The sequence below is a fragment of the Ailuropoda melanoleuca genome, chromosome 6 (assembly GCF_002007445.2).
Source record: "Ailuropoda melanoleuca isolate Jingjing chromosome 6, ASM200744v2, whole genome shotgun sequence".
Lineage (NCBI taxonomy): Eukaryota > Metazoa > Chordata > Mammalia > Carnivora > Ursidae > Ailuropoda > Ailuropoda melanoleuca.
The window spans coordinates 33197098-33218803 of NC_048223.1; the positions used below are offsets into that span (position 1 = coordinate 33197098).

Sequence of the window (21706 nt, forward strand, 5' to 3'; positions counted from 1 at the left end):
CAATCTGATTTTCTCTCACTGCCCAAAGTTGGCAAACAACCGTCATCAAGCCCTGAATGGAGAGTGTGGGGGCCTCTCCCTGTGGATGAGAGTATCTAAGTGGAGGCACGTCTAAGTTGGATGACCAGCTGCCAGAGGATTCCACACTGACCGAAAGCTGGAAATCAGCAGTCCTGATGATTGTTCCAATCTCAAAACTCTATGAGACTCTTTCCCATGCGTGGAGAGAGACAAAGAGCCTAGAACCCTCATCTCAGCATTTGGTCAGATCCTGTGTTAAAGGTTTCTCGTGTAGATGCAGTCTTCTTAACTAAGCTTCAGGTTCTCCAGAGGCAGAGCACACTGCATTTCTTCTGCTCTAATCTCTACAGTATATAGCCTAGAGCTCGGCATTTAACAGTTTAATAGTCACCATATTGTTTAATCCTTTCAATGGCATGCTTTAAAGTTACTATTAGAAGTAAGGTTTCAGGGATAGGGAGATACAGTTAAGACATGGTCCCTACACACACACACACACACACACACACACACACACACAAAATCAAAAACACCCAAACATCAGAGTTTAGCAAGATTGACTTGTACTAACAGAATTTACAACACTGTTATGGGTGTTGGCCTACCCATATACCACGGTTATGGGTGACGGAAGTTCAAACAAGGAAACTGTACATTTTTAGCTGGTTGGAGGTATTAAGGAAGACTTGACAGACGAGATCCTTTGGACCTGGGACTCAAAGGATGATTTGTGTTTTAACAGGTGAAAAGTGAATAACTAAAAATTCAGGTAAGTAGAACACTCCACTCAATGACCGCGGAATGCACATTCTTCTCAAGTGCACGTGGAGCATTCTCCAGGACAGACCACGTTAGGCCATAAAACAAGTCTCAAGAAATTTAAAAGAAACCAGATATAGTCCCATCGAGAAACAACTATTAGCTGTCTATCCTGCACCACAACACAGCGAAGGACTGACTGCTGACCTGCTGGTGGTGATATCAACCTCTCTGCTGATAGGAGGAGGGATTAAGGACATGTTCAGCAAACATAAGAGTGCCTGTCCCCAGGTAAGCCCCTTACAAAAATGGCACACTTACCCACAGCACAGGAGCGCTTACAAACCCAGCCCAGTATCTCATGAACTGCACTTATTACAAGGGCCAGTCACTTATGTCAACTCAGCCCAACTTCCAGAAGTTGCTGACATTATGCCTCCCCTCCCCCAAACAAAGGAAGCGGTAGGCTCACCTACAGAGGACACATGGTATACTGATGGCAGATGCCAAGGAAACCTGCCTATTAGGCGTTCCTCTGCCATCCAACTAGATTCTAACGTACTTTGGTTTGAAGAACTAAACAAAGTAGTCAGTGGGCAGAGTTGAGAGTGTTACAGATTGTGTTGACACATCAACCCATGTCCACTGTTTTGTGATTTGGCTACTGACAGCTGGGCAGTGTGGAAAGGGTTGACAACATGGATGCTGCAATGGCACAAAGGAAGCTGAGCTATATTAAATAGAGCCCTGTGGGGAGCAGACCTCAGCAAAGATATTTGGGATGTATGCACTAAACCTGATGCAGCTGTCCAAGTATGGCACATGTCTGCTCACTTCCCACCTACATTGCCAGGCAATCATGAAGCAGACACACTTGCCCCGGGAAGAGCCCTTCTGCTGGAGGGAAAGTTGACTCTGTCTGATGCAGTAGGATGGGTCCAATGTAAATCAGGGCATTGAGGTCCCCAAACTACTTGGGAAAGAATAAAAAGATTACATTTGCATTTTAAATATTCCCACTTACAAGGTGTTGACAAATTGGCCCCAATGCCAATTCAGGCAAGGGCTGTTGTGCCAATATCCCTGGGCATACTGGGAAGATTATGTGCCCTGTGTCTCACTGGCAAATAGATTACATAGGCCTTTTGCTGGTATGGGAAGGGCACAAATTACCAGTATCAATCTGGAGGATACTTTACGTTCTTCTCCTACCTTCTAACACATGAGAAAAACATGCAGTAAACTAGATAGACATTTCCCCCCCAAAATATCAAATGACCAATGAACACACGAAAAGAAACTCAACACTATTAGCCATCAGGGAAATGCAAATCAAAACCACAATGAGATACCACTTCATACCCACTGGGATAATTATAATCAAAAGACGATAACATGTGTTGGTATAGATGTGGAGAAACTGGAACCCTCATTGCTTCTGGGAACGTGAATGATGCAGGTACTTTAGAAAACAACTTGGTAGTTCCTTAAAAAGTTAAACATAAAGTTACCATATGATCCACCTAGGCATATACCCCCCAAAATTCAAATCATATGTTCCAAGGAAAAAACATGTACACGAGTGTTCCCAATAACTTTATAATAGCCAGAAAGAAGAAACAACACAAATGTTCATCAGTTGATGAATGGATAAACAAAAATGTGGAATATCCATGCGGTGGACTATTATTTAGCCATTAAAAAGTAATGAAACACCTATTCATGCTACGACATGTATGAACCTTGAAAACACTGTGCTAAGTGAAAGAAACCAGACACAAAAGTCCACATGTCCTAGGATTCCATTTTTATAAAATGTCCAGAACAGGTAAATCTATAGAGAAAGAAAATAGACTGGTGGTTATTGGAGGGGTCTAGGGTAGAGAAGGTAACAGGGAGTGATAAAGAATGTCACCCACATTTGGCATGACGGAATGTTGTTCTGGAATCAGATAGCAGTGATGTGATGACAGTTATACGTGACTATATAAGAAACCACTAAACTGCAAACTTTAAAGGGGTGAATTTTGGAGTGTGTGAATTATACCTCAATGTTTTAAAACTCAAATAAATCACAGAATCAGAATCAGTGTGATATGCTTAATATAGAACAAAGTACGACTAACCACCCTTATTTGTTTGCTGTGATAATAAACGAGAAAAGCAGAGCACAAAATTCAACAGACTTCAGTAATTCATTCCACAAGAGTTAATGGAGCTCTTGCCATCCTATGCAACCATGCTAGCTGCTTCAGAGTGTACAAGGTTGAATGGTCCTCGGCTCCTCTCTAAGGGTCTTAGAAGCTAACTGAGAGGCTTAGAAGAAGACACAGTGGACTGACAGCCCAAGCAGGGTCGGTTGTGCTCATCTGCTCAGGCGTGGCCCGTGAGAGCAGGCCACCAGCTTCTAGTCCTGGGAGCCGCAGCCAGGCCTGCCTAGAAAGGAAATGACTGCTGAGATGAAGGCTAACAAGCTACCCAGGAGAGAGACACTTGAATAAATTATAGAATGAAATCACACCCTGATTTCCCAGACAAGAGAGAGCAGTTGTGCACCCTTCTGTCTGGAGCCCCTGACTGAGAGGGAAGGATTGGGCCAGATTACTCTGACCCCTGACCTAATTCTAGTGCAAGTTCTTATAAGCAAGGGGACAGGGGAGGAGGTACGTTAAAAAGCAGGAAAACATGAGTCGTCATGCAATAGGTTTTATCAGAGATTAGGAAAATGAGGGGAAGAGGGATAACTTAAAAAGTATAACCTGGGTGGGAAGAGACGGTCCCACTTTAGCAAAGGGATGGAGAGTAGAGGCATAGCCAGGCCCGTGTGAGGCATGATGGAATAATGGGGCCTAGCCTGGTACTGACTGATAGGAGAGGGGACAGCATCACACACAAACAGCAGACTGAGCATGAGGGCTGACTCATGTCACAGAAACAGCAGTGTGGAGGAGACATGGCCAAGACCGCAGGGATGGGAAGAGACCAAAGTCTGGGACACGATGGATACAGCGGGAAGATTCCAGCTTTCGTGATGGGTGCAGACTAGAACAACAATTAGTCTGTTAATCACCATTTTTATCATTAGCTGTGCCTCCCTGACTCTTCCCCTCTGAGTTTGTGGGCCCTGGGAAACTGAGGTTACACAGAATAAGCAAAATGCTAAAAATGCCCCCAAGACAATACAAATTGCTGAGGAAAAGGAGTGTGTTTCAAAAGAGGAAGAGGTAGCATCAGCCTGGAGACTGGGAAAGATTTTACTCATAAAGACAGCAAGCATATGAACTTGAAAGGATATGAAAGATTTAAAGAACTGCTTCCTGATCACAGTAATATTTAGTTTGAGAAGTACAGAAAAACATGAAGAAAAAAATGAAAATCACAATTTTACTACTCAGATAAAATGACCATTAACATTTGAGGGGTTTATCTTTCCTCATTTTGTTTATTTATATCTATATATTTGTATCTATATCTGTCTATAAATACCTACATCTAACTATATAGACATATAGATATGAAAACACATTGTGTTTGTGTACATATAAACACACACACATATATATATATATTTTAAAGATTTTATTCATTCATTTATTTGAGAGAGAGCACAGAGGGAGAGTGAGAGGGAGAAGCAGACTCCACACTGAGGAGACAGCCCAACTCGGGGCTCCATCCCAGGACCCTAAGATCATGACCCAAGCTGAAGGCAGGCACTCAACCGACTGAGCCACCCAGGTGCCCACACACATATATTTTTATATTCCAAAAAACACTTGTGATTGATAAGGATTCTGACAGGGAAACAGAAGGTGAGACAGAGAATAAGAACAGGCAGGGAAAAAAAGCATTGGAAGGCAATGGAGCATTCCAGAAAGAGCATGAGCTAAACAGGACTGGGTTCAAATCCTGCCTCTGCCCCAGTGGAAACTCTAGAAAGTTACTTATTATGCTGATCCTCGGGTTCCTCATGTGTAAAATGGGTAAAACAATATTCATGTGATAGAGCCGTCTTCATGATCAGAGACATGAATGTGCCCAGTGCACACTGTGTCGAGTGTGCCTAGAGAACGGTAGGCACTGAGCATGTGTCAGAGTAGAGCAGGCTCTCTGGGCAGCTGCATGTGGTTCTGCTTGCTTCTGATGTGAGATACTTGCAGGTAATGCAAAGGTCAGAGACAATTCACTCACTGTAGCCATGGATCACAAGGATTCCAGATCTCAGCTCACTGTAAGAACAAATTAGCCAGAAGTGGTAAGAAATCTTTTAAAACTACTTAACAGGCCACTCAATTTCTAGAGAAATCACTGCATAGTACACATGCCAAAATCAGCTGTCTCACTGCAAGGGATTTCACTCTGATCAGCCGTATTACACTAAGCAAAAGGCCAAGGTTACTAGCTCACGTTTTTAATGGTTATTTTCATATTCTTCGTGTTTGAAAAATTCTTCTGACCCTCATAAACCAAACTAGCAGAAGGACTATGATGGCTAGCACTTGACTGCTGATTCAGAGTGAACTTGGTTCAGACAGATAATCTTTCTTTTCCTGTGTCTCCTGAAACAGGGCAGGCAGGCTCCTGTCCCTGAGCAAAAGCATCAGCATAGGGAGAGTAACTCAGGGCCAGCAATGTGGGTGAAGTGTCTGTTTGCATATCCATTTTTCTGCAAAGCAATAAAAGTAATTGTCCATCATCTCTGATGGAGACCATTAACCTGTCCTCACTGTGATTTGGATCATTTCAGGTATCAGCTACATTTATGAGCCCTCGATTCATTAAGCCATCGAGGCAAACAGATGGTGCCTTGTAATCAGGGTTGAGGGCGAAATGACTTGGAGAGCCTGGAGATCAGTCAACAAAAACCTATTTGCAGTGCCACTGAGGATGGCAGTGCCTCCCAGAAGAGGCACCTCATTCTCAGAGAACTAGGAGACTGTAAAAATACCCCTAAATCATTGTCTAGAGAGAGACAGAGTGAGGGGAAGCAGAGAGGCAATCAGCATCCAAGGCAGAGTAGGGGAGAAGGGAGGGGGGCTGCGATAGGACGACTGTGTAAAGGGTGGGTGACCAAGAAAATTTAGAAGCCACAGGAGCCCACAGGCTCCGCCACGTGGCTACTGCAGCCCCAGTGGCTGAAATGCAGCCCGTGTCACTGAACTCATGTACTCACCTCTGCCAAGAGACAACCTTGAGTCATTCAGCCAGTACTTACTGGAGGCCTCCTATGTGCAGGACACCACTAGGCTAGCGCTGTGGGCGATACAAAGATCCCTGTAACAGAGGCTCTGCTGCCACGGCGCTGGCAACCCAATGTTCACATATAACCATGGTACTCAACATTGTATCAAGTGCCAGGAAGCAGCTAGGGAGGGAGCCCAGGGAGAAAATCATGTTTATCCTTCTGATGGAAAGAGCTATTTGCTCATGATAAACAGAAAGCTTTTGCTTCCTGTAATCAATTGTTTTTTTATAGCCTAGTTCCATATCTGTGCAAATACAGATCGTAAAAATAAGGCAATCTTTTTAGTTATATAGATTATATAAGATTATAAATTGACAGCTGGGATGAAGGAGCATGTGGGTACTGAATACCAGCCCTGCTTCCAACTACCTAAAAAGGCTTAACTAAGGGGTGCCTTCGTGGCTCACTAGGTTAAGCATCTGCCTTTGGCTCAGGTCATGATCCCAGGGTCCTGGGATCGAGCCACATGTCAGGCTCCCTGCTCAGTGGAGAGCCTGCTTCTCCTCTCCCTCTGTCCCTCCCCCTGCTTCTGTGTTCTCTCTGCCAGATAAATAAATAAAATTTAAAAAAAATTAAGAATCTTCTACATGATCTGATTGTTTCAGATATTTATCATTATCATTTGCCAAGATTTTGGTTTCTATATACCGATCAGAAAGACGTAATTTCTCACACAAATAGGGCGGGGTCCGCCTCTTTCCATACAATTCACAGCACAGTAATTTTTTTAAAAGCAATAGCACTTTTAAATCACTTTTCAAGCCAGGCACTGTGTTAACACGCCACGTGTATTTCCTCATTAACCAGCACCACTTTTATCTCCATTTTACAAATGAAGAAATTGAAGTTTTGAGAAGTAAAGGCCTCCCTCATGACTACTACGTGGCCACCCTGGTTTAACACTCAAGTTTCCCTGATCCCAAATCTCATTCTCTGGAAATGAGCAAATTAGCTAATGTTATTTTGATTTATATAAAACCCCTTCAGGAATGAATATGCTCCCTACTGCTGTCAGCCTTTGAATTTCCAGAATCACAGGACTTAATGACTTGCCTTCATGGTCAAGTCTCTCCAGCTCTTTTGTCGTTTTAATGATCCTAAAGAAGTCCCTGATTATCCCTACTTATTTTTGCAGCCCTCCAATTACTTCATCGGTTATGTCTTTTCATTTAACCTCACTGGGTTCCTTCTGAGCTCAAAGACAGTGTTCTGGGAGAAATGGGCATGAACCAAAATATGGGCCTTCAAGTAGCTGAAAGCATACCATATAATCAAGGTACGGGGTTTTTAACTCATCTTCCATAGCATGAATATTTCCTACGTGTGTCTTAATCATGAGACAAAAGATTTTCAAAATCCGAAGTCCATGGCACTTAGTTCCTACCTGTGTGATACAGTATCGGCAATATGCCACGGTTCGCGGTTCTACTAAGGGATTCAAATTTGGTCGCACAAATTCCCTACGGCACAGTCGTCGATGCTTTGCATCAGTTCGCCATGCTGATTATCTATCATACGAACAAGCTAGGGGCTCTGTCTCCGGAAGTTCACTGTCACCAGGGGCCGCTGACACTGCTTTCCTCAAAGAAACCTCCCCGTTCTGGGTGAGGTCTCCTCTAGCGACTCCGTGCTTACGACTAATGGCTGCCCCTCACCACAATGTAAACTCCCAAGAAAGGCTCCGGGAGAGGCCCGACAGCACACGTTCGTGGCAGCACGTCACCACCAGGGGGGCGGAACGGAACGAGCGCTCCGTCGCCGCACCGCCGCCGGCGCCCCTGAAGGCAGGAACGTCCTCCCCCGAGCCTCCCAAGGACTGGCTGCGGTCGAAACCCCTCACGCTCGGCCCCGCCCGCGCACGGAACACAACGTTCGCTGTTAGCCGCCGCTGCACGGGGGGAAAAAGGCGAGAGAAATTCGAGGTTCCGCCCGGCTAGGAGCTACGGGCGCTGAAGAGCGCTGGCGCGAGGTCCGGACGGCGAACTCTCACCCAAGACGAGATCCCTACGCGAGCGCCGGGGATGCGGGAGCCACCGCCCGCGCGCGTCTTCCCAGCCAATCCGGGACCCGCCCTACCCACCGCACGCACGCACGCACGCACCCACAGAGACCCTCGCCTGCCGGCCGCTGGCTTCTGATTGGCCAGGGCCAGGTGTGGGCGGGACAAGAAGAAGCCGGCTGGACGGCGAGCGCGGGCGAGAGCCAGAAACCAGTTGGAGCCTAAGTCTTGTCTTTGTAGGTAAGTGGAGCTTGAGGGAGTCGTGGGAGCGGAGGACACCGGACCATGGGTCAGGAAGAAGTGGGGCAGCCCTTGGCTGGGCCGAGAGCTCCTTGGGAGTGGTGGGGTCGCGGGGCTGGGAGGAGGGGGGCGATGCCCGGGTTGAAGGGGCGAGGTGGAATTGGCGGGTCTCGGGCCCGACCTCGTGGGTTCAGGGAAAGCTGGGGGCGTCTAATGGCCTGTCGGGTGAGGGGATGAGGTAGAAGCTTGTGGAGTGATCGTGGCCGTGAGGGAAGACTCGCGGAGGGGGCAGTAATGAGAGAGCTGTGGAGGTCTGGGGCCGACCTCAGGGAGCCGGTAGCGCACATAATACCCGGAGCAGGGAGCCTTCGGGAGAGCGGGCCCGCGCCGTGGGTGAGGAGGGGTTGGGAGGGCGAGCGCTCCGGCCTTGGAGCCCGGACAAGGTCATGGGAGGAGAGGGTGTGGGGAGGTTCGAAAGGTTGAGGGCGTAAAACCACACGACCTTACTCTTCTCCACGACCCGGTGTTTCCTCCCACCCTGGGCGACACTCTCCTACCCTAAGAAGGTAAGAAGGCCTCAGGCCCTGTATAAAGCATCTGCGACGGGATTTAAATTTCTTCCTGAAAGCTAAGCCCGTCAGTTAGAGATTAGAAAATAGAGCGCGGGTTTAGAATTGGGGGAAGGTGAAATGATTCGTCAGTGTTACTCGCCTTTCTCTCTTAATATCATGGGTGTGGGCTGCAGCTAGTTCCCTGTGGGGGGTAATCCCCAGCGCAGGATTTATGCTTCCAGAAGTACCCAGGCACTTTCGAGTTTGACCGGTTTGGATGGAAAAGTTCAGACAGATTGAAGTGGCACCAGGCCCCAGCATGACATACAAGTTTGAGTCCCGAATTCCAGGGCATCTCTTCCTTGTGCCCGAGAATCAATCGAAGGGGGCCTCTTGAAATACAGATTCCTTGGGCCCTGCCCCTTACCCTCTGAATCAGAATCTCCAGGGTGGGGCGTTTGCAGCCATTTTAAACAAGCTGACAGGTGACTGATGGAAAATCAAAATTTGAAGCCCTTGTTGTTAGTAGTCCTGTGACCAAAATGACAGGCTCTGAAGATACCTTCAGTCCGTTAGATCACCTCAGGCTGGGCAGCTTATCTTCCCTGACCTTTTTTCTAGGTTCCCATACATTTGGAAAGGTCTGCAGTAGTGTCTTACTAAGTTTAGAGAATAATTAGTGTTTTCAAACTGGCTTTGAATATCATCTAGTCACTGGTGCCTCTTTTTGTACATGTTCAACTTTTTGACAGAGATCTGGGTCAATTGCTATGGGCAGATGAGAAAATTAAAGGAAAATCTAGAAGTGGTCCTAGTGAAAAAGATCTATTCAAAGCACAGTTGAAATTGGTGGGTAAGTTAAGTCCCTGGGGAAGAAAGTTCCATTTAATTTTAGGCATGACTTGCATATTTTTTACATTTGAAAGAAATGCAGGCTTCTGTTAAGGACTGGATTTTAATATCTCTCAGATTAAATATATTACCAGCATCATAAGCTTGATGCTTTGGTGGTATACTGTCAAGTGGAAGAACTCTGGACTGTATCAGGAGATCTGGGTTCTAATCCTCCCCTGTCAGAGATATATTCTTGATGTTGAACAATTCATATAACCTTTTTCCGTCTGTAAAACTAGGCTGCTAGCATGGATTAATTGTCTGGGTTGTTATTCTCAAATTATATGATTCATAGTTATTGATCCTGATACTTTAAAAGTTAGCCATTTTCGATTTGTGTGGCTGTAAATCATGAATACTTGGGAAATTTTCAGTGGTAATTAGGAAGAGAATTGTCAAAATTTTATATGCAAGGAGTGTTATGAATATATAGTATATTAGGTATAAAATATAATTTGAAGTATAGTATAATAAATCTGTGATGTGAGTGTGGGACTTTTTATTTTCTTCTTTATTAATTTTACCTTTAAATGTGCCACAAGGTATTCTCGAACAGAGACAGGTTATCATTAGTCACTGAAAGCAAACAATGACTACATGGTTTCCTCTACACCTTTATTCTTACCCGAAGGATTAACTTTCTGAAAACCAGATCAAATGTCCTACCCATACAAACTTCAGAGTCTGTATCCTAGGTGAGGAATGGAGATGAGTGGTTTTCTTCTTTTATATATAGTAGAGAGACTGACATCCCCTTCCTTCCTGAAGGAGGGAGAAAAAACTCTTGCCCCATTGACCTGTTGAATAATTATACTGATCCAGATGTGAGAGATTAGATGAAAGACCACTGACTTTGTTTTTAAAGGTAATTCCCAAATGACTTCTTAGTTTAGAATAATTAAGGCAAAGGAAGAAAACATGCATATATCTGCAAAAGAAGGTGCTAGTTTTTAAAAGTGGATTGTTTTATATAATAGTTTTGTCTCCTGTGGTTGCAAGGAACCAATACCTACTCAAGTTATCATTTCTTCTTTCCTGAATATAAGAATTAAATAAGTACTTAGGTACATACAGTTTGGCATTTTTCTTAGTGACCAATTAAACTCTACAAATGTGTATCCTTGTTATTCTTTTCACTAAATTTTCCTAAATTAACTGAGAATAATTTTAATTGTTGAAATATATTATTTTCAAATTTATTCAATAAATGTTTTGTGGTACGCTTACTACATGCAAAATATCATGCCAGGCAATGGAGATAGATACAAGCAGGGCATGTATAGCCTGCTAACTTCAAGGATTCTAGCAAGAGAAACAATTCAACAGGCATTTATAAGAAAGAATTATTTTAGAGAAAGCATGGGGTCCTATAGGACTGCATAATCGAAGCAATGATCATAAACTTAGAAAGTCAAAGGAGACTTCCAGTGAAAGTTAATCAAGATAAGAACCTGAAAAATGAGAGGGGTTAGCTAGGAAAAAGAATATCTGAAGGAGATGAAAAGGGAGGAAAAGTGTTAGGCAGAGAAATCAGCTAGTACAAGGCTCTGAAGTATAGAGAACATCTTTAAGAAATTTAATGTGATAGGATTGTGGGGTTCATTGGCAAGAAAGGTGGAAGGAGGATCTGTGATAAACCCTCATGACTTTGAAAAGCTTATGTTATGGTTAGTTTTGAAAGCAACAAATAAGCATATACTAGCTTAAAATATAATGTTTAATCTCTCCATCTAGTCCATTTTTGTGGTTTCTTGAAGGCCAGTCTCAAATATTTCTCTGTGAAAGTTCCCAAACCTACTTTAGCTAAAAGATACCACACTCTAAATTCAGTTGTCATTCTTTCTTAGGGTCTTGCAAGTAATCATACTCTATCCATCCTGTCCCTTTTTAAAAAAAGATCGAATTTTTAACTATTAATTATTTCAGTGTTTGTTTTAACTCTTCACATATATAATGAGCGTCCTGAACTTAAAACTTGTTGAACCTTGTATTTAATAAAAGCTTAGTAAGTAGGGGTTTATTCAGTTAACAAGTAATGGAGTACAAAAAAAAAAGAAGAGAAAGACTAGTTCTAGTCTGAGTTCCTCTTACTGAGCTGTGCAATGCTGCACAACTCCTCTGGATTAAGGTTTTCTTTGTCAGATGACAGGATTGGATTCTTCCCAATGAGGATGGGAGCTCGGAAGGATGATTTCAATTTTCAAACTAAGCACTACACCTCCCTCTAGAGTTGAATTTTCTTTGAGGGTCTTACCTACTACTAACAACCCTGGAATAGAGTATTGAATGAGAGTTATTATTGAAGGGAGTATGACGCATGATGTGCATGAAAAACCCAGAAGTGAAGGTAAGATGTTATATGGGTGGTGGGATGGGCAGTTGACTTTTGAATTTATTGTAACTGACACTAATCAGACTTGTACACTTAACATACTATGTTTGACTCCCTTCTTTTATCTCCGGGTAACATTTACGGGCGGTTTAAATCAGCTTAGTGAAGAAAGAAGTATATACATATTTATTGTGATTAAGGTGAAACTGAATTTATTATTTTCTCATTGTGATGAAACACCTATTAAATAGTTTCCTGTGTAAAGGGAGATGACTGAAAAAGGGAGAATGAAGCCTTTGTTCTCTATAAAGGAATGTAGAGAATTTTAAGAGGGAGGTCCAGGGAATGTAATGTATGTAAGGGAAAGTAGAGCGGAAGCTTAGGAGATATTCATTAAGAAGACCCTGAGGGTTGTTCAGATTTTTTTTGCTGCAGTGATGTTAAAAATGGTAACCCTAAGTAAAAGAAAAAAAAACCTAAAAGGCTATATTATGTTCAATTGAACATAAATTATGCTTAAAAAGAGGCATTTCTAGCAATAGTATTTAAACACTTTTTCTTTCTTTTTTTTTTTAAAGATTTTATTTATTTGAGAGAAAGCGAGAGAGATCACAGAGGGAGAGGGAGAAGCAGGCTTGCTGCTGACTGAGCAGAGAGCCCAGTGTGGGGCTCAGTCTCAGGACCTTGAGATCATGACCTGAGCCACCTAGGTGCCCCAATAAAAGCTTTATCCTTATAAAGAAGTAAATAATGAGCTAAGTAGAAATTTTGGTTATTCAGAACAGCTGTAGTCTTTTCCCAAAACAGCCACCATCAATAATAGAAATTAGTGTAATAGGTTGGAAACTGTTCAAAGGTGAGAACTGAAGCCATGAGCACGTTGGAGTCAATAAGTCAGTCTCAGTTGTAACCAGTAAAAACTACACTTAGATTCAGTGTGTTTTGAAGAGGCAGTAAGAAGTATTGGTTTGGTTTGAGTGAAATTGTTAAGTAAAATTGAGTAAGGGTGAAAATAGCCAGAAAATCAATGGCTACTATTTTAATTGACAAAAGTTATTTCAGTTAGGGGCGCCTGGGTGGCTCAGTCGTTAAGCGTCTGCCTTCAGCTCAGGGCGTGATCCCAGATCCTGGGATCGAGCCCCACATCAGGCTCCTCCGCTGGGAGCCTGCTTCTTCCTCTCCCACTCCCCCTGCCTGTGTTCCCTCTCTCGCTGGCTGTCTCTCTCTGTCAAAAAAATAAATAAATAAAAATAAATAAAATAAAAATAAATTAAAAAAAAAAAACATGGTTTCATGGGGGGGAGTTATTTCAATTAAAAAAAAAAAAGAAACTTTTGCTGTTATCAGCGATGTGGTGCTAAAAAGGAATTGGTTGGGGTGCCCCAGGAGATCAGTTGGTTAAGCTCAGGTCTTGATCTCAGGGTTGTGAGTTCAAGCCCCATGTTAGGGTCTATGCTGGGTGTGGAGCCTACTTAAACATAAATAAATTTTAAAAAAAGGACTTGGTTGTATGGGATAAACATCAAAATAATAGGGGGGAATAAATACAACTCTTCCTAAAGGTAGCGATGGGTTAAAAACACAGTTAATTTCTAAAAAGTACTTCTTAAACTTCATGGACAACATACCAGGTTTTTATGTGGAAACCAGGAGTATTTTAAGTACATCTAACCATTCAGTGTTCTAGATGCTTTAATTGTAGAATCTCCTGGAAATTCTCTTTCAGGAGGATTCTTCAGCCACTATGTCAACCAGCACAGATGTTTCTCTTTCTTCATATGATGAAGATCAGGGATCTAAACTTATCCGAAAAGCTAAAGAGGCACCATTTGTTCCCATTGGTAAGTTTGACTTTGATGTCCTAATAATCAGTCTGTTGTAAGCTTTAAATCAGTAGAAGTGTGGTCAACTCGTTTATTAAGCACATCCTGAAAGCATTTGTTTCATATATTTTGTTCATGTGTTGTTGAAATACGTGAGATTTGCTTGATACAATTCTATATAAAAATTCTTCTGTGTGTCTTCAGCCTTTGTTTATGGACTCTTATTTCAGTGAATGTGTTGGGGAACCCCACAACCACCCTAAGTCTCAGTGATTTGCTAGAAGGACTCAACAAGACTCAAAAAAAAAAAAGCTTACACTCACAGTTATGGTTAATACAGTCTCTGCTATGTTAACTGATTCCCTTCAGGGAAGGAAGTAGGACTGAGGAAGAGTTCCCTTGACACTCTCAAAGCACCCTACTGGCTCCACAGCCTATGTTTTGAAGATGATCTTAACTTTCTGAATCTGCTACTGTTTGCTGTCGATTATGGATTTTTGGTTTTGAGGGGAAAATTAAAAACTCAGTTCGTATGTTAGTTAATTAATGGTCTCAATAAATCATCTTTGTAAAAATAGTAGAAGTACATTGATTGATAGTAAAGTCATCTTGGTTCCCTGACGCCATGCATATGACATACTTGTGACTATTTGTTTTACAGGAATGGCAGGGTTTGCAGCAATCGTTGCATATGGATTATATAAATTGAAGAGCAGGGGAAATACTAAAATGTCTGTTCACCTGATTCACATGCGTGTGGCCGCCCAAGGCTTTGTTGTGGGAGCAATGACTCTCGGTAGGTTCTTCGAGGAAATTTTCAAGTTTGTAATTCCCATTAATAGATTTTATAAATCAAGGTAGATTCTTTTAGCTGACTTTGAAGTCATTTGAAATGTCACTTATATTTATTTTCACGTAAAAATTGGATTAATAAAAATAGTTCAAGTAGTGACATAGTTTTACTGTCTGTGATACATCTTATTTATGTTTTAAAGAAAGAATAGGCAATTCTGTCTATCACAGAGTTTATAATTTCATTGAAGTCTAGATATGTAACAAAGTTGGTAGTAAGATCCAATATCTGGGAGAGACATATGACTGCTATTTTATTGAATTTTTGAAGGTGGAAAAATTTGTTTTTTTAGAGAGAGCTGGAAGGGGTGAGACAGGCTGAGGGACAGGGAGAGAATCTTAAGCAGCCTCCACACTCAATGCGGAGCCCAACACGGGGCTTGATCTCATGACCCTGAGGTCATGGCCTGAGCCAAAATCAAGAGTCGGATGCTTAACTGACTAAGCCACCCAGGTGCCCCAGAAAAGATTTTTTAAATATAGATATTACACTTTTATTGGCTTTATTATTCGTTGATTTTACTTATTGTTACATAGCAAGAGTGACTCCTTTTAAAATTGTAAGATAAATATTGATTGTTCTTTAAAACAAATATTTCAATAGTCTGAACTAGTCATACTAGCCTTGAGCTACTTATATATAAAAAGAATTTCAGAAATTTAAGTAGTTTGAGAAGGCAAGAGTATAAGCAGCCTAAGGTCTAGTTCCCCTTGTAAATATTGCATGCTAGCAAGGTGCTACTTTTAGCTATTTTATGAACTATTTTCAATTTTCTTAATAACGTGGAAAATATCAAATGCTTAATTAATTTTTTTTTTCTTTAGGTATGGGCTATTCCATGTATAAGGAATTCTGGGCAAAGCCTAAACCTTAGAAGAAGAGAAGCTTCTTGGTTTTGTTGGTGGTGCTTGCTTTAGTTAGGCATCTCATATTGAGTTTATATGTTTATGTTGAAAATAAATCATTTGAATGGGTCAGACAATAACATGGTAATTTAAATATTGGCTTCCTTACTTGGAGGCTTGATTTGCCTGGTAACCAAATTACTAGTGACCAGTTAACTAGCTAGGTCATTCAGGGGAGTCAAATTAGCACAAAAGAAACATGTCACTTTTAAATGTACTTCATAGTGGTAAAATATGCTCCTTCTTAAACTCTTCTGATAAAATCAGTTATAAAGAGGACAATTTGGCAATCCTAAAGTACTCCCAGTTGCTGCAGAACATCACATGCTTTTTATGTTATCCCGTTTAACTTTTTTCTGCCTGTTTTGCAGACTGATGGAGTACTTCAGTTTTTAGGGCTGGTTGGCTCTTAACCCTTTCGGAACAGTGCATGGAATATAATAATTATAAGCTTCCCCACAACTGAAAATACGTGTATTTAAACCAAACCTAAAAAGCCGATAACAGCTGCTTAGAAGTAGTATTTATTTCAGAATCATACTTGTAAACATGAGAATAACTTAACTGTGAATCCCAGTTTAGTTTTTTTTTTTTGTAATTGCAGAGTTATATTTATGCTTCTATTAGAATAATTTTTAAATGCTATCTTGAAATAGAAATGTGTATTTTAAGTACTAATGCAAAGGTTAAATGAAAAACACTTTTTAAATGTATGAAGTTTGTTTATTTTCTCTGTAAGAATCATAAATGTTAACAAATTACTTATAGTTGAAGTGATTAATGATTTATCAGCAAGGTGGTTTGGTCAGACATTATACACAAACTTTGCTATACTCCAGAATGCTTTATTACACTTGTGAAATTTTCTTGTCTAATCTGAATTTACATTCCATGGTGATAACACAGTAAATGCAGTGTTAGTAAAGCAAGTGAACATATCAATTGCCTTGTATTTATTTCAGTTTGGAAAAAATCAATCATTCCTCAAAGTAACACAAGAATTAAGTTCCAAGAAAAGAGAGAATGTTTTGTACCTTTGGTAGGAACTAAGTTTAAAGAATATTTATCAAATAGGAATAATAGTTAATAGCTATTGAGTGTTTACTATGTGCCACTGAGTATTCTAAGTTCTTTTCATGTATAATGTCATTTAGATTTCCTAACAACCCTAAGAGGTGGGAACTATGATCCTTATTTAACAGAGGAGGAGACTGAGGCATGAACAGTGTAAATATCTAACCCAGGATCACAGAGCTAGAGAGGGTTATAGGTTTGGGAGTCAAGTTGTAGATACCAACAGGTATTAGAAATGTTGGCTTTTGTGAAATTAATGCTGGAGTGGCAGCAGTTATCATAAATTAATAAAGTTAGGCAAGAGGCTACAGCATGGTCTTGACTCATCACCGACTGTATAACTTGGATCAAATCCGAGTTTTCTCAATCTTAGCTATATGAGAGATTGAGCTAGGTAATTTCTACAGTCCTATGTAGCTTATAGGTCATTATATGAGTCTATGAAAAGTGCTTTAAAAATAAAAGCTATTACTAGGAACTATTTTCTCAGGTTCCAGTAGACCTGATAGGAGATCCTGGAAGGCAGTCCTAACAGTTGCTTCATGAAGGATAAGCCTTCTGTAGAACAAATTTGGGAACAATTTTCAGAAAATCGTTCTAATAGGTGAGTACGTAATTAATCTGTTACACTAAATAAATTCTCATTTGAAAAAAGCTGACTAGACCAATACCAGAGGATAGGGCAAACACAAGTGAAGTGCTGAAAGGGCAGTGAGCATTTTGTAATTAAGGGTGGGGTTGCTCTTCCAAGGAAGAGAGTGGTAAATTAGCTGGATGAATAGCTTGGCATGAAATAATGGAAGTTCTTAAAAGTGGCTCAGGTAGATGTGCTATTACATGTTGTTAGTCCTGGGATCACAGCTCTACCACCTACTAGCTAAGTAGCCATGGTTTCCTCATCTGTAAGATGGGGACAGTATCAGTGGCCGAGGTTCATTAGGAAGATGAAATGCGGTGTTGACTGTAAGGACCTAGCGTAGCATCTGATGCAGAAGTAGACTCAGCAAATGACTGCTACTGCCGTCAGTACCGTGCTACGCTTGGGAAAGCAGCAGGGCTGATGCGTGGGCTCTGTCCTCACAACTGACAAGTCCGGCAGGGAAGGCTGCCATTAAGTGATTACAAAAAGCATGTTGAATGCTAGATATAGGTAGCAGCAGTAACATCCAGCGGGGGGACTTAACCCAGGGCTGGAGTCAGAGAAGGTATCCCTCAGGAAGCTGTGAGATGGTATGTTGATTTTCACTGAGAGTTTGATTCCTCGGCTTAATGTTACATGTTGTTGGGGCGTTGATGTGTGATTTCTTCTAGTCTCTTTGAGGGCATGATCTTTTTCATCAAAAGCACATGGCATTAGTACCTGGCTCATATAGATGTTCAATAAATATTTGTTTAATTAATTGGAATAAGTAGGTTTTGTTTTTTTACGTTTATGATTCTGTCCCCAGAAGTCCCCTATGTCTGATGAGCAACAGTGACATCTGGTGGTAAGAGTTGGAACTGAAATTTTCAAAGTAGCTCAGGATTTTGGAGTCCAAAATTGGTCAGGTAGGGCAAGCCTCTTGCCTCAGAGATGAGGAAATGCTACTTGGAGAGTTTCAGGAACTTGAATTTAGGCTCTATCTCCATGTAAATCTACAGACCATTGTAGCATACCTACTAGGCCAGAACAAAGCTGAATGAATATAAGGTATTTTAAAGTTTTCCTGTGTCAAATAATAGAGCTGCCCATTACTATTTGTATACCTGATCCTGTTTGAAATAAAGAATTTACTTTTAGTAAGGTAAACATTAGAAAACTTTTTCCTACATTCAGCAGTGATAAATGGTTCTAGGTTGGAGGTCAGTGTCCACTTGGTCCCCTCAGAGGAACCCAGTAACAGGTCCCCTCTGTAGTATTCTGAGCTTTTTTATAATGGTGTTTGGTTTTTTTCCTGTCTCCAGTGTAACTGAAGTGTCACAGACTTAAAATTTTACAATGTGAGGAGGAAATGCCACCCTGCCTTTCATGCCAATAACCTAAACTCAGCCCACACATAACTGTACTCACTGTCTTCTCCAGGGGTTCCCCTTCGTTGCTCACCCATCTCTGTCACTGACACCCTCCATCTCCGTCTGCCACGCTCTGGGCTCAAACTCTTAGGAATGTGTTTCCTTCTTCCTGTGTTGTTATCATTGGTAAACCACTCCGTAAATCTGCCAGAAACAGTCTCTCTTAATTTGGCCTTTTCCGCCTGTTGCTACTACTTTAAATGAAGGCCCTTTATTTCCTGTTCTGCAACCTAGTCCAGCAGTGCTAAAGCCCTGTGCTCACCACTGCCCCCAACACCTTTGCTCATGCTCCACTGGTTTCCTGAATGTTCCCTTTCCCCATTCCCAGACAATTCAAGTGCACACCATAAAGACCCACCCCAAATTCTACTTTCAGTAAAGCTTCTCTGAACTCTTGTAGGCCACAGTGAACTTTCCCTTTTCTCACATCTTCCCATAATGAGTTGTGTAAATGCATGCTCCACCATGACAATACTGCTTTGCTGTATAGTAATGCTTCAGTACTCTATTCTACTAGTTTTTCACAAAAATGCTGAAATACGTATTACACTGTATCAACAAGGAAAGCTGTAATTTCCTTGAGGCCATACAATTGAAAAGTGGCAGAGCACAAAGAGAGAGCCTTGGTCACATGGAGAGACTGCATGATGGAAGGGAAGGCAAGTACGTAAAGTAATACCTGTTCAAGAAATACCTGTTCTTACCTTCATTTCCACCTTCCATCACACATATACACGCACTCATTCCCCATTCAGGTCCCAAGTCCAGTGTTTTTTTCCCAATGTACCATAGCTGGTTTGTCCTCAGATTTCTTCATTTATGAAAATTCTCAGTACTTGTTTTGGCCTTTATGAGAAGAAAGATGAAGGAATTCCCTCAGACAAATGGTCTTTACTGGAAGGTGGTAAATCAAAAACTAGTATGTACACAAGGCACTGGGGACCTAATCAACAGGGAGAAGCCAATAATTCCTGAGACCAGGTGACTCATCCAAGTGTTTTTGAAAGACCATGATATGAGCCAAGAGTGAAATTGAGAAATTTGAGGTAAACTATAAAATATCTGACCAGTCCATTGTGCTGAAGCCTTGGAGGAGAGCCAGGGTAGATCTCATCCATCAGAGAGGTCCCTTGGAACTAAGGACTACTGAATCTTGGCAGAACATTGAGTTTTCTAATTAAGATGAACATATGATGAGTGAGACCAGCATATCTACAAACACATTTTAGATGAAATAGCACCATGGATAAAATAAGACTTGACTGTAGCCAAAATGTTGTTACACTAAAACACAAAGTGTACTGGGAGGGGTCTGTGAGAGGCTGATAGCCAGCAAAGAAAGCCCAAACCCATGGTGAGTTAAGAGGCAGAACTGACAGGTGTATTCAGCACCTTCCAGCAAGAAGGATCTTGCCCCTGGAGAAAATAAACAGTTTTTAATCTATGGGAGAAGGGGGTTCCTGATTGTGATGAGGAATACTTTTATAAGGCTTAACACTGGGTCAAAAATATCTCAAGGCGGTTTGCCTCTTTTGCTCTGAATCCATGCTCAGAATATCTTTCTGATGACTCTTCTAGCTTTGGGGGTATTTGATTCTGGGAAGGGAGGGGCTCTGGGTATGGGTCACAATTCCCTAATGTAAACTAGTGGCTTAGTGTTCTGGTTTACATGTCAGTCATGTAATACCATGACTGCTGTTAAGTCTAGCCCTGAGAGACATTTATGGTATAATGACCAAATTAGATTTTGGACCTGCAAAGCTGAAGTCCATAAGTGGAGAGGTCTGAAATATGTAGAGCCAAATGGAGCCTTAGTTTTAAGCTGCAGCAAAGCTTGCTTCTATTTTGAGGCAAAACAGCAAAATATGTAATAATATGCCTGAAGAGCATTTCACAGCTTACAAAACACTTTCATGACCTATTTGATTATCATGGTAATAAGAGTACTACTGTTACTTTAAGAAGAAAGTTGAGGTTTGTGACTTGACTAATGTCAGAGAGTTAAAACCCAGGTATTCTTTCCTCTGATGGTTTATTCAGTTTTGTTTCTCATAGTACTAATGGGATCACTGACCGCTTATGTTATATTTATTTGTGGGAGACTGCATATAATTTCAGTGAGGGAAAATCTATTTGGTGACCTTACGGTCATCTTTTAAAAAATAAATAAGCATGAATAAAGGTCCCACTTTAAGTTGGAGCTATGGAAGGACCTAATTAAGGGATTCGGAAAATGAGCAGTTAGGTCCACACAAATCCGTGTAACTGATTTTTTTTATTGTATTATAAAATATACATAACAAAATTTACCATTTTAACCATTCTTAAGTGTACAATTCAGTGGCACTAAGTACACTTAACAATGCTGTGCAACGGTTACCACCATCTGCCTCCAGAACTTTGTCATCATCCCAAAGAGAAACTTAATACCCTTCAATAAATCCCATTTCCCTCTTCCCCTGCCCCCTGGCAACCTCTCTTCTACTTTCTATGAATTTGCCTATTCTAGGTACCTAATATAAGTGGAATTATACAATATTTGTCCTTTTATGTCTGGCTCATTTCACTTTTGCATAATGTTTGCAAGGTTCATCCATATTGTAGCATGTCAGAATTCCTTTTTATGGCCAAATAATACTCCAGTGTATGGCTAGAGCACATTTTGTTTATCCGTTCATCTGTTGGTGGACATTCATCGGTTGTTTCCGCCTTTGGACTATTGTGAATAGTGCTGCTATGAACACTGGTGTACGAATATCTGTCTGAATTCTTGCTTTCGTATTTTGGGTCTATACTGAATCATATGGTAATTCTATGTTTAAGTTCTTGAGGAACTGCCAGACTTTTCTATAGCAGCTGCACCATTTTAAATTCCCATTAGCAAAGCGTAAGGGTTCCAGTTTTTCCACATCCTGATCAACACTTGTTATTTTCCATTTTTCTGATAGTCATCCTAATGGA

At 41.3% G+C, this 21706-nt stretch overlaps 1 protein-coding gene across 1 annotated transcript; it reads left to right on the forward strand.

Moving 5' to 3' along the window:
- The first annotated feature begins 7792 nt into the window (after positions 1 to 7792).
- On the forward strand, positions 7793 to 18102 carry HIGD1A (HIG1 hypoxia inducible domain family member 1A). Its single transcript, XM_002925595.4, has 4 exons — positions 7793 to 8261; positions 13765 to 13879; positions 14523 to 14657; positions 15539 to 18102. The coding sequence occupies exons 2-4, from the start codon at positions 13783 to 13785 to the stop codon at positions 15586 to 15588; spliced, it is 282 nt and encodes a 93-aa protein (XP_002925641.1). The 5' UTR covers positions 7793 to 8261; positions 13765 to 13782; the 3' UTR covers positions 15589 to 18102.
- The last annotated feature ends 3604 nt before the right edge of the window (positions 18103 to 21706 follow it).